Source organism: Chiloscyllium plagiosum, unplaced genomic scaffold, assembly GCF_037043375.1.
Source record: "Chiloscyllium plagiosum isolate Xiang-an unplaced genomic scaffold, Cpla_swu_hap1 HiC_scaffold_8, whole genome shotgun sequence".
Classification (NCBI taxonomy): Eukaryota; Metazoa; Chordata; class Chondrichthyes; order Orectolobiformes; family Hemiscylliidae; genus Chiloscyllium; species Chiloscyllium plagiosum.
Window position 1 is genome coordinate 53,096,288 of NW_028270146.1, and position 13,764 is coordinate 53,110,051.

Here is a 13,764-nt window from a genome sequence, read left to right on the forward strand (position 1 = left end):
CTATTTCCTGTTTAACTTGTACTGCAGGCATACATAAAGATCTATCAAGGGGAGGAACTACCTCATCCCAAGTCCATGTTACAGGTACGGGAGCTCCATTACTACTAATTTTACTTTACTGCTCGACAGCTAATAGAAACTTACAAGATAATACATGGCTTGGAGAGGGTGGACGCTAGGAAATTGTTTCCATTAGGCAAGGAGACTAGAACCTTAGAATTAGAGGGGGTAAATTCAGAACAGAAATGCGGAAACATTTCTTCAGCCAGAGAGTGGTGGGCCTGTGGAATTCATTGCCACAGAGTGCAGTGGAGACTGGGATGCTAAATGTCTTCAAGGCAGAAATTGATAAATTCTTGATGTCACAAGAAATTAAGGGCTACGGGGAGAATGCGGGTAAGTGGAGTTGAAATGCCCATCAGCCATGATTGAATGGCGGAGTGGACTCGATGGGCCGAATGGCCTTACTTCCGCTCCTATGTCTTATGGTCTTATGGTCTTATTTGCTTGCTCATTACTTTATCTATAACCTTCACAATTGTGTAAGAGGTTGTACAATGCTTAGTCTATTTCATATTGTAATACTGTGTGGCTATTGTCTGTAAAGTCAAACTAAATTAAAATGCACTAATTTTCTTAAATAATGAAGTCCTTGCTGGAACATGCTTTTTAATTTTTGAAGATGTAACATTATAAAAGAGCACATGATGCCAAAGAACTAGCAGATGCAGGTTCAGTTCTACCTCCACTAAGTTCCTCATATCACCTGTCATGCTTTAGAGAAGTTTTTAACATAAGTCAAGAATTTCTTGTTTAGAAGGTAAGATAAGGGTAGAGGGAAGAGAAAGAAAAGGAAATTAGATGAGAAGCCTCCACCATATGCTCCATTATAAATGGAGGTGAATAGGGCAAACTCTGAATTTCAGTACATTTACAACAAACCCTTTTAACCAGCACCTTATGAATCTGCACTCTTGATAAGCCAGCAAAAATGATGTACCTCAAATACCATGAAGTTTACTCTGTCCAATTATTATCACCTTTCAGTAATTCAGTATAAATATACCTCTTCAATTAAATGTCCGCATGAATTATCAACAATTTCTCCTTAAATATCCTAATCTATCGCAATATCCAGGTAGTCAGCCAAGGGGGCAAGTGAGAAGACTCGCGCTATTAAGTTTTATTTAAGGCAAAGTTGCATTACTATTGAAGTGATTCATGCTATAAATATAGTATAACAGCAAAGTATATACACCCTGCACTAAGTTTCTATTACTTAATGTCTTTTTACATTGATTATGTGGACCTTTTGATTATCTGGAATATTTGATCAACCAACACACTCCTGGTCCCACAGGTGCTGGTTAATAAAATGTTTGCATTATTTCTCTTGGACTACACTGGTTTCCAGTCCAATATTTGGTTCTAGTCAAATCATTATGGAAGCGTTGCCTGGTAACACAGAACTGGGAACAAATAAAATAGATTGAAACAAATTGTCTCATACATGTGTCAGGAGAAACCAATTACAAATTAGTTGAGCAATTTTAGTATAATAATTCCTAGATAGCAAAGTACTTTGTACATTACAGCACAAAAGGCAACCTCACAAGAGAGATTTATAAAGGATACTGGCAAAGGACAATAACAATTAATCATGCAATCCAGAAATATATTAATATATAGATCAGACCAGGGAGGGGTGTCAGAGACCTTCCTCAAAAACGTTACTTCACCAGCAGGATATTTATAATCATTATCATCAATAACTCACTAACAAATATGATTCTCCAGGAAATTCTGTGTCACTGGCCAGTGATCCTTGTGTGGCTGATGAGCCTGATTCTGGGGTTGCATCTCCAACCACGCATTTGGCTGGTGTTTCTGGGAGGTAAAGTGGTCTTTGACCTTGAGATCATTGGAATTCCTTTCTCTAGTTTCTATTCTGTACTTGCTCTTGCCAGCTGGTGTTCTCAAAAAATTGTAGGAGGCTCAAACAGAAGGTTCCTCCAAGTCTGTTTCTTCTGAATGATGGTTCAGAATGGTGCATTCTTGAGGTAAGTCTTCACAGAGTCTTAGAATCACTTTCTTGCCCCTCTTCTTGGTCAAGTGATTTCCTTGAGCTGATCAAAGAAGATTTGCTTTGGCACTCAGAAGTCAGGCAGCCTAAGAGCACATGGCAGGCCCAGCAGACTTGCTTTCGGATGATCATGGCCTTGATGTTGCTGTTGCCTTCTTCAAAGATGCTGATGTTCGTGTGCCTTGTCTTCCCATCTAATACAGGGAATCTATCTCAAACAGCCTTGATGGTGCTTCCCCAGAGCATTGAGGTAGTGTCTACAAATTATTCAAGTTTTAGAACCGTGGGCAGCATGGTGGCACAGTGGTTAGTGCTGCTGCCTCACAGCGCCAGAGACCCGGGTTCAATTCCTGCCTCAGGTGACTGACTGTGTGGAGTTTGCACATTCTCCCCGTGGCTGTGTGGGTTTCCTCCGGGTGCTCTGGTTTCCTCCCACAGTCCAAAGATGTGCAGGTCAGGTGAATTGGCCATGCTAAATTGCCCGTAGTGTTAGGTGAAGGGGTAAATGTAGGGGTATGGGTGGGTTGCGCTTCGGCGGGTCGGCGTGGACTTGTTGGGCTGAAAGGCCTGTTTCCACACTGTAAGTAATCTAATGTAATCTAATCGAACATAAAAGAATCAGAAGGACGACTTCCTTACACACAAGGATCTTGGTATCAGGATGGATATCACAGTGTTTGAAGACTGTCATCCTTAGGTGTCAGAAGATGGTGTTCACTGATTGGATGTGATGTTGGATATTAGCATCAATGTCAAACTTAGATGTGAGGTGATTCCCCAGATAAGGGAAATGCTTCACATTTAGGAGGATTACTCTGTTGACCTTAATGGAGGGATGGACTGGAATTTGCCCTGGAATGGTTGGTAAAAGTCTTCTTGAGGTTGAGTCCAGTTCTTTAGTGTGCTTCCACAAGGGCGTTAAGTGAGGCTTGAAGGTTCTCTAAAGAGAGACTTGTAGTAATATTGTCATCTGCATCCTGATGTTAAATGAGCAAAGTCAGTTTTTTGATAATGAATCTAATTCAGTCATTCCTGGATTGATCCTTGGGGCTTCCTCTCCAGAAAAAGGTGTAACCACCACCACCATCTTCCCCCAGTTGATCTTCGCCTGCTCTTCGTGTCTCCTGCAGGGCAGCAATATCAGTATTGAAGTGGCTGAGTTCATGGGCAACAAGGGAAGTTCTCCATTCAAACGAATATTGTGCCCCTTTTCCATGAGAATTCATACATTCCAGATTCCGAGATTGAGTTTCGCTCTGACTTTCGGACCACAGCTAGGTGAGCTCACTAGATGAGATTTTCCATCCAAGGTGGTGAAACCAACTATTTTTAGGGCTCCTTCTCCAGGTGGAGCAAACAGAGTGGATCTGGAAGAAAGCTGCTGAGTTATGAAGGAAGGTGCAAAATGCCCTCCTATTTCTATTCCAAGAGGGAAATGACTGAGTCAAACTCCACTGCCTATGTGTCGGTCTGAAGCTAGGGATTTCTAGATCTCTCAATCCTGTCCTTGTCACCTCTCACTGATTGCTGCAGGGCTTGTATTGTGCACACGTAGGAAGTTTGAATTTCTCTAGGTAGATGCCTTGTATGGGACATCGTCTAATATGGGAATTCTATTGCACATCAGACATTAATCCTTGACAGAAGGTAAATGTAGTTCCAGTGGCAAAGAAATCTCAATGGCTGGTGATATTCCTATGCTGCAGCCTTCATCTGCTGTTGCAGCTATTGATGTTACACATATATCTTCTGCCTGAAATATCATTGAGGACTTCTTTTAGATTGTGCTTTTTCTAGTTTTTGCCCTCCAATCTCACCATCATGGGTGGCCCTTCCTAGAGTGGAGATCAATGGAACACTCAAGCCTCTCCACCACAGTAAGATGGCATGGAGTATTTAAAATATCCACAGAAGTTTTACAATTATTATATCTGCTGCAAGAAATTACTAAGGCATTCAGTTTCACTGTTTCTCAATCATGGGGTACGAACTAATATCTTTTGAGTTACCAGTCTAGTACCATAGCCAGTATGATGCACCTCATGATGTGGAAAATATCATACTGCTGTAGTGAAGAATATGCTTAGGTGACAGCTGTGCAAATGTTCTCAATTATGAATAATGAATTTAAGTGAAGTTTAATAATGAATGGGTATATGGAGGGATCATGATATCAGGGCTGAATTACTGAAATTGAGGATAAGTTTCATAAAGCTCACCTGTATTCCATTGTGTGTAGAAGAGAAATGTGATCTAATTGAAGTATGAAAAATGTTAGAGGAATTTAATAGGATAGATATAGAAAACCTGCTTTTTTGGGTGGGGAAATGTTGAGGAAACAAGTTGCATCAATCAGCCAGTCCATCAAGCCTTCATGGTGTAATTTATACAAAACCAATCAGCGGCTGAAACCAGGCAGGCACCTACACAATTACCTAGAGGAAGGTAATGTACAGAAATATCCTGTGGTCAGGTTTGTATTATTGATTGTTCTGAGGTGTAACTGGTGATTACTGATATATAAAATCCCAAGATATTAATACAAGTAAAATCTGTTACTTGGAATTTTAGGAAATTATCTTAAGGGAATTTAATAGACTTATTACACTTTGATTTCAAATTCCTTCTTTTTATTTCTGATAACTACCGTTTGTTTAATGCAGAGTGACAAAAATTAATACCAAATTTGATCCAATCAATCTTTTGTCCTTTCACATAACTTAGGCCACAGCAGAAGCAAACAATTTAGCAGCTGTAGCAGCAGCCAAAGATCTGTACGGTAAAAAAATGGAGGAGGTAAGGAAGCCATATCATTTTAACATGCAAGAAACTTGTATTGCTGTTCTTCAAAGGTAGAAAATGTAGTCATTTAATGTGTGCATAGTTATGACATTCTAAGTGTTTGGGGAAGAATTACTTGAATACTGTTTGAAAGTACACTATTTGAATCTAGCTACACTGATCAAATGGCCAGTTGCCCAGATTCTCATTATGATCAAATTACTGTATAGTCGATTTCCTTGTATAATGCGCAAGATAAACTAAATTTCAAATTAATAATCTGCTTTTTCTTTCTTAGTCAAATTCATTTCATCCTCTTGATTTAGACCACAATTGGTGCCCTACTCAACACAAATCAATTATTTAAATAGCTAAAATTGAATTTGACAGCAGAATTACAGGATTACATTGACAGAGTAACAACAAACAATTACTGGGGGCTAGGGGAGTAGGTGATAATCAGGGAGGTTTCCGTGCACATATTCCACCTGATGCCATGAGACCTCATGGAGTAAACATTGAGGACTCCAGGGACGGCTCTATACCAACTCTATCATCACCTTTGGTGGATCTGTTCTACCAGTGGGACAGAACATAACCCAAAGATGGTGGTGTCTGGAGCATTTTCTATGCAAATCATTCTGTGAGTATGGCTTTGTTAGGCTGTTGCCTGACTAGTCTAAAGGGCTACTCTCCCAATTTTGACACAAGCCCCCATTCGTAAGATGTTGTAGCCACAGTATGTGCATCACTGATCCAATCATTTCTGTAGTAAATTGTGAGCCTCCTCAGAATGTTGACCATGGGGATACAGCTAGGGTCATGGCATTAAATATCAAAGACTGTAGGTTAAGTTCTCTCTTTTTCGGAGATGGTGTTACCTGCCAGTTGTGTCCAAGTGTTTTGATAATAATCAGCCAAGCCTGGAAATCGCATTTGAGCACAGATAGCTTCACTATTTGAAGAGTTAAAATTGGAATTGAAGACAATACAATCAGCAGTGAACATCCCATTTCTGGCCTTTTGATGAAACGAAGGTCATTGACAAAGCATCTGAATAATGAAGGAATCCAATTGCATGTGTGTAAGAAAAGATTGTAATTGTTTCAGCCAGCAGGGATGAGTCAGTGGACCATCTCTGCCTTCTGAGGTCCCACTATCACAGAAAACATTCTTCTTCCAGTTCAATTCAATCCTCATAATGTGAAGAACGATCAAATGCTTTATATATAGTAAAAACTGTGGGCCCAACTGTCCTACTCCTCTTGAATCACAAGTAGTTTTGTCAAGACACTTAGCTTCCCCCAAAGCTGTCTGCCTTGTTTCAGTTGCTAGGTTTCTCCATTGATTGACACATCTGGTTGCACCCAGTGCACCCAAAATCAGATGCTGCAAATTTGCTTTCTAACATTTGGTCAGCTGTGTTTATATTGTCCTCCCTTCTTAAACCTAGAGGTCAGTAGATCGGAGCCAAGTTCCCAATACGCTCAGAAAATTTCCCCAACAACCCCTCTGTGCACCCATGCCGATGCCATGTGCTGATCCTTATTAGATGCCCCCTCTATATTTAATACTCCCTCAATTTTTTTTCCTAGCTTTCTTGCACCAATGACATTCAGAAGATTAATCTTTAATTTCTGAAGAATTTACAGCCCAATCTCCAGCCTTTCATACGTTGCCCTGGAATTCCCAGGAAAGTTAGGAGGTGCAGGCCCTTTAACAGAGCCTTACCTATCTGCCAGCTAATGATATAAAAGTAGGCTTTCTTGACAAATAACCACTAGCAGCCAGAAGGTCCCAATCTCAGTCTCCCCGGTCTGCAAATTTGTCTTCTACTGTACTAGGCCTCACCAGGATACAAACCTGCAATGCAAGTGCCTCACACCGGGTAAATGAAAATGCCAACCATCCTGAGCCCCACAGGAGGAAAAAAAAAATTGTGTGCACTCTTCCTGTCAAGCCCTGGGGCAAAGTGCAAGCCTACTGCAAGATGTCTGATGACAACGTTATTGAAATGCTTGCAAATGTACTACAGCACTGGTTATTATTATTTATTCAGGGGCACATTTTTATTCTTATCTTACCAAATTTGTCCTGTAGATCTGTGGAGGAGACAAACCATTCCTTGCACCAAGTGACCTCCAGAGTAAACACATGGGGCTCCGAGATGAAGCTGTTAAATTATTCCGTGGAGTTAAGAAGATGGGAGGAGAGGAGTTCAGTCGCCGTTATTTGCAACAACTGGAGAATGAAATTGACGAGTTGTACATAAACTACATAAAACACAATGATAGTAAAAACATCTTCCATGCTGCCCGTACACCAGCCACTCTATTTGTGGTGATATTTATTATGTATGTAATAGCTGGAGTGACAGGATTTATTGGAGTGGACATTATAGCCAGTCTGTGCAACATGATAATGGGGCTGGCACTGATCACCCTGTGCACATGGGCATACATTAGGTATTCTGGAGAATACCGAGAACTTGGAGCTGTCATAGACCAAGTAGCAGGAGCCTTATGGGAGCAGGTAAGTGTGTTGCTGATTCTTTTTCTACATTTCTGAGATAATAGTCTTTTGCGGTTTACGTGACTTGAATTACATTCCAACAGCTTTGAAATAGTGGTGTGGTTTTTATTTAATCTGTAACTTTTTTTTAGTTTTAAATGGTAATTTTTAATAAGTTTGCAATCTTGGTTTTGAGGTCTGAATATTGATACATGCAACTGGTTACAGTATAGTTTAGTAAAAATTATTTCTAAACAGCACCACATTAATCCATTTGATGTGGCTATTACATTCACAGTTAAATCACTGTGGCTGCCACACTCATGCGCATAATTGAATTGCCACTCTGTCCCAGAGTGGGTCAGCTGCCTGTCTCTTATCTGCCTGGACACATTGTCAGAATGTACTCAGAGTCTTTCCTGATGTAATCTCATCAAAATGAGACTAACTTTTCAAAATTCTTAACTATTTGTAAGAGGGTGTCAAAAGGGACTGATACAGCAAAAAATAAGGTCAACAATATATTTATTAGTTATATTTAACAATAATAAGACAACTAATTGAAATATATTTTGAAAGCTAAACCTTGATCTTGTCTGTTGATATAATACTTATCCATATACAACAAGTAATAATAATTTTCCAACATTTTCTTATTTTAATTGATTAACCATACTGTTAAAACAGTGCATTTATGTTAGTGGTTGTGGTGTTGGATTCCTACCCATGTGAATGGAGTAAATTTCAAACCCAAATCAGTCTGCCCTCTTTTGGAAATTTTTATTAAGTCATTTTGGCCACTAGATGGAAGATCATTCAGTCTTAGGAGAAGGTAAAGCTGACTTAACCCATTTCTTACTAAAGAATAGCATCTGATGCAAACAGGATAATATTCTGATGTGAATAGAAGAAATGGCCAAATGTAAAGCCCAGACTGTGTAATTTCCTTGTCTGAAGGAGAGAACATAGAAAGAAGGGAGCAATTGGGCATGAATTTATTTTCTAGTTAGAGATGCAATATGAAGGACCAAGGCAGGCCACCACCAGGGTGAAAATAGTAAAGGAACACAAGATAAACAAAGATGTAATATCTAATTAAAACTCAAATTTAGGCCTGAAAAGCCGATAGAATGCAGAGGAAATAAGTGAGGGTGCATTCAGTGGAAGAGTAACCATGTAGAATTGACAAAAGAGATAACAAAAAAGGCTACGTAGACAAAGATTGGAACAGTGGGCATCTTATGAAGGCAGAATACAACAAGTAAATATAGAAAAATATATTGCAAAATCTCATTTGTTCATTTAAACCCTCACCTTAAAAATAGTTGAAGTAAATGCAGTGTGTAATGAATTAAGAATGTTATACTTTTGCTTGTTGTTTTACAAAAATGGTATTTGGATTAGCTTTCTCCTTTCAATACTTTCTCTCTCCTTTCTGCAATTCCATAGGGAAGTACTAATGAGGTAAGTCTTCATTTATGTACTATCTTGCAATAGATCGCACCATAAAGTCAAACAAATTTCATTGTGTGTCAGTCTTTTGCCTGCATTTTTAGATTCTCTTTATTAAAATCATTTTCATGGTGCTTACTACCAGATAAACATTTTTACTTAAGGAGGTTTAAAGTTTGATACATTTCCATAGCATCAAATTTCTTCTAAATTTTCTGTAATATTTAATGCCATACTTGTGGGTCAGGAGGAGCAAGAAGCTTCATATGCCAATCTCTTCAAGTGCACATTCACTTAAGTAAACAAATTTGCAGAATACATTCAAATTGGTCATTAGAATCACAGAAGCCTATAACACAGAAAAGGCTCTTTGGCCTATCAGGTTTGCACCAGTCAAAAACAACCACCACACTATTCTAATTCTATGTTCCAGAATTTGGCCCATAGCCGTGTCTACCTTGACAACACAAGTGCACATATAAATACTTCTTAAATGTTATCAGGATTTCTGCCTTTCCCACCCTTACAGGCAGTAAGTTCTAGATTCCCACCACCCTCTGGCTGAATAAGTCTTTTCTCACATCTCTTCTAAACCTCCTGCCCCTTACCATAAATCTATACTCCTAGGCTTTGATCCCTCTATCAAGGGGAAAGGTTTTTCTTGCCTACCCTATATATGATTTTCATAATTTTATATGTCTCAAATACACTAAGTAATGTATGATTCATTCTATAAACTACCATTGCATTTCAAATGGTAATACATTTAGACACTAGACTAAGTAAATGACACATGTATTTTTCAAGATTTCACCTTAAGTATATTTCTTTCCCATTTTTGAAATATCATAAGTTCGATATAACAATATGACAGAACCTTCTAAATCTGAAACTGCCCCTGAGCTATGAGTCTGGCTGTGATGATTCAATCTTTGATTCACCATTTTTCCCATCTTCTTGGCCCATCTCCCAGTCAGTGGAGGCAAAAATTTAGAAATCATGGATTCAAACTTGGACACGTTATTACATTATCAAAAATGCATACAAACATATTGACTATTTTTACACCCATCTGTCTTTAAAACCAAAGCAGCACTGAAGATTTTCATTTGCCTCATCAAATCTGCACCAGCTCTATCAAAGATCATTCCAGTTAGTGCCACACCCCACTCTTTCCATACCTTGCATTTTCTTTCACGTTTTTTCAGGTACTTGTCAGTTTTCGTTTTGAAGGTTACTATTGGATTGATATTCAATACCTTATCAGGCAGTGCATTCCAAAACCTAAACAGTGAGCTTTGATAATCCTGAATTCAAACAATGTATGCTTATTATTTACAGAGAGAGAAATCATTATACTCAAAAGCAGAAAATCATCAAATTTGCAGTCAGTCAATTAAGTGTTCTTCCTTTACACTGTACCAGAGATGTTTTAGTTAGCCACATTAGCCACACTCACTGTCATGCAGTTGCTAACTAAATGGCTACATGTTGTACAGGACTACATCAGGGAAGTTGTTCCTGAACAGACTAATTTAAAAGTTAGGATTTTTAAAATTAATTCATAGGATATGGATGTTATTGCCCATCCCTAATTGAGAAGGTGGTGGTGAGCTGCAGTCCATTATGGGTAGGTACGCACACAATGCTAATAGGAAGGGAGTTCCAGGATTTTGATCCAGTGATAGTGAAGTAACTTTGTGATGGTTATGATTTTAGATTGCAGGTTTAAAACAGTCCTGTTTATTGAATCAGTTTAGAGAGACAGGTTGACAAACCCAGCAAAGTTCACCTTTGAGAAATCGTAATGCAGCAATTGTCTTAATCTGAGTATCCAAGGACATAGTGGACAACAGTTACTCATGGCGCATTTGGAAACGTGTTCCGTAGGATTATATAATGTTATAATTCATAGATAATGCTGAGGAATTTCAAATTGATAAAAAAGTAAAATTAGACCTTCAGAATACATTTTTGAAACTAATTAGAAATAAAATGAGGAAATAAACTGGCAAACTAGTTAAATTATTGAACATCTTCTTGGAGACACTAGTTGTTCATCTCATAATGTTCATTCCCCTCGCAGTACAAGATACATTAAATGTCAGTTTTATTTCAGATTTCAGAGATATACGCCAACAGCTCGAGGTTTGATCCCCATTACACTGAGGAAGCTGCATCCTACCTTTGATAGGAAATCACAGCACTTTGCTGATGTTGGCAAATAATTGCTAAGGACCTGCCTTCTGATAAACACTTGAACATAAATAATCACTATGACTTAACCTAAATTATAAGTGAGATTCCACCACCTGGAGGAAGAATTTAAATAGGGTACTTTTGTTTTGCCATCTTAAGGTATTGTTTCTAATATTTTACATTTGTACAGATTCACTGCATTTTGGGTTTAACTGTTCAGTTTTATCAAATCTATTCAATATTGAATATTTAGTGAAATGTTTTGACTATCAATAATGGTAATCATGTACCTAAACACTTGCTGCATTTCAGCTGGGGTGAAACTGGTATTTCCTGCCATGACTGTGTAGACCATTGTTGGCCAGTAGTGGGTGCTGAAGCTATGATTTCAGGATAAGCATTATTATCAAGCCAGCATCATTTTACAATATCTCTACTGATTCTTCAAAAGAGAAACCAGTGAACTTTGTCATAATTCATGTATTAGCTGATACCAGTGTAAAATTACACAAATATCTCATTTGGATTTTTTTTCTGAGTGGTAACACTAAGTAGGAAACTAATTTTTTGAAGGTTATGTCTATTCAATTACTTTGTTAATTAGTATAATATTCAACAGAACCACTGTTAAAACTTGTGTTTTTTAAAACCTTTTAAAACATGACCATTTATTTTATTCTCACCTCCATATTTGTTAACAGAAGCATCTATCCTATGCCTCTCTAGCCACACAGGGAAGAACAAGAATCACAACTCTAAAGCTCCAAATAGCATGCTATTGTATCAGGCAAGGTGATGGCCTAGTGGTGTTATCACTAGACTGTTAAGCCAGAGGCATTTATAATATTCTGGGGACCCAAGTTCAAATCCTGGATGGCAGATGGTGACTTTTGAAATCAATTACAAATCTGGAACTAACAATGACCATGAAACTATTCAGTTCTTGGTAGAAACATTAGTGGTTCACTAATGCCTTTTAGGGAAGAAAACTGCTGTCCTTAACTGGTCTAGCCTCTATATGACTCCAGACCCACAGCAATGTAGCTGACTCTAAAAGGGATGGGCATTAAATGCTGGCCTAGTCAGCAACACCCATTCCCAATGAATTAAAAAAAACAAACTACAAAATCTACAATCTTGCAGCAATAAGGTGCCTCATTTATCTGTACTCTCTTGCAAGAAGATTTCAGGCATTCATTGTCTCAAATTGCAGAAATGCAAATCTCTACATCAAAATCAATTGTCAAAGCTAATTTGTTTATTGCAGCAAAATACAAAATTATATACCCCACCTCTCTACTAAAATTAACTTATTTAGGGAAATCTGGCAAATCTGATCTATTCTGCTTTGAGTAAAGGTTTTATTGTTTGTAAATTAAAATACCATCCTCAAGCAAATGAAAATGGCATAATCATTTTGTCAATTGTAAAACTCAGGTTGACCAACTATGACAATTATTGACTACATGCTTAAATCAAAATGAGATTGAATCATGATTTTAAGTTCAATTTAGTTGTGATGTTTATAAACAGCGATTTACTGGTCCTGCGAGCAGTTTTGATTGAACTACCTGTATTTTGTTCTCCTGGTTTTTGTGAGCATAATGTAAGTTGTTTTTGTTCCAAATAGGCTCTTTTCAGGCTATATGATGCAGCTACAAGCCACAGACACATTTATCACCACACCTTCCCTGCAGCACAACCAGAAAGCAATGCAGATACCAAGAAGAAAAAATGAATTACCTGGATTCCTCTGCTGCACACTCACAAGGGAAATCTTTCATTATTATTGTGCATTCCCATGCCACTAATCCAAGAAGTGCTATATAAATGGAAAGCCAATGATATGATAACTTGTAACTGAATGAAATCACATACCAACACTGAACACTGTGCTGGTTTTCACTTATAGTTATGTTGCAAATTGTAATGTGAAAATGTGCTAGTTTGCATGATTTTGTTAACTGTTGAAATGAGTCAAATGTTCTTCCATCAAGAATGTACAATTAATGATTATTTTAATCACTTTAATGAACTTCTGGCACCTGTTTTTTTTCTTTCAACTGAACATTTGTCTTCCATAAGAACTTTAATTTTCAATGTAAGCACTGCACATTTAAAACATTTACTATTTATTGAATGTTAAAACCTGTTTTGGAACTCAATTTCTTTACTGTCTTAAGATTGCAATATAGTATATGTTAAAAAAACTTTGCTCATAGCTACAGCGAAATGTTTCCACCCATGAAAAATAAATTTGTTTTATTACTTTAAGTCAGTTCATCTTAATAAATCATTGTGTCCTGATAAAATATTTAAGTCACCTTTAAATGCAACATTTACTTCAGTTTAAGACCAAAAATAGTAGCCAGCAAGACCAGATTAATATGTTATTATTACTTTTAGTAAAAGAGCACAAAAACATGAGATACAATATCTAAATTAATTAATTGCTGAATTCTGTTCAGGTTCTGTTTCCATTCTGTAAATAATGGTTTCTATGCACAAATGTAACCCTGAATCTCCAGAGAGCAGGTAGTTTCACATCATGGAAAATAATTCAAATAATCTGCTCGAGGTCAAAAAGTAAAGGAATTTGTGAAATGCGGCAAAATAGTCCATGAAAAAGCGGTTTCTGAAATTCATATAAATTTCACCCTTCACCAAAAGCAATTTTAACTTGTGGTAATACAAGTATACTTGTCCAGATAGACAGGAAATCAAAATTGAAGAACAGT

The 13,764-nt window shown here is 37.6% G+C and overlaps 1 protein-coding gene across 3 annotated transcripts in view; it reads left to right on the forward strand.

Annotated features, from left to right (window-relative positions):
• atl1 (atlastin GTPase 1) overlaps nucleotides 1-13,300 on the forward strand; it is a 63,255-nt gene extending 49,955 nt beyond the window's left edge. For 2 of the 3 annotated variants that reach the window (XM_043697615.2, XM_087989846.1), the window contains 5 exons: nucleotides 28-84; nucleotides 4,808-4,879; nucleotides 6,965-7,396; nucleotides 8,825-8,839; nucleotides 12,657-13,300. In XM_043697615.2, the coding sequence (XP_043553550.1) occupies nucleotides 28-84; nucleotides 4,808-4,879; nucleotides 6,965-7,396; nucleotides 8,825-8,839; nucleotides 12,657-12,764 (684 nt within the window). In that variant the 3' untranslated portion in view covers nucleotides 12,765-13,300. The remainder of the gene's footprint in view (nucleotides 1-27; nucleotides 85-4,807; nucleotides 4,880-6,964; nucleotides 7,397-8,824; nucleotides 8,840-12,656) is intronic. The other variant, XM_043697616.2, reaches the window with a different exon arrangement.
• The last annotated feature ends 464 nt before the right edge of the window (nucleotides 13,301-13,764 follow it).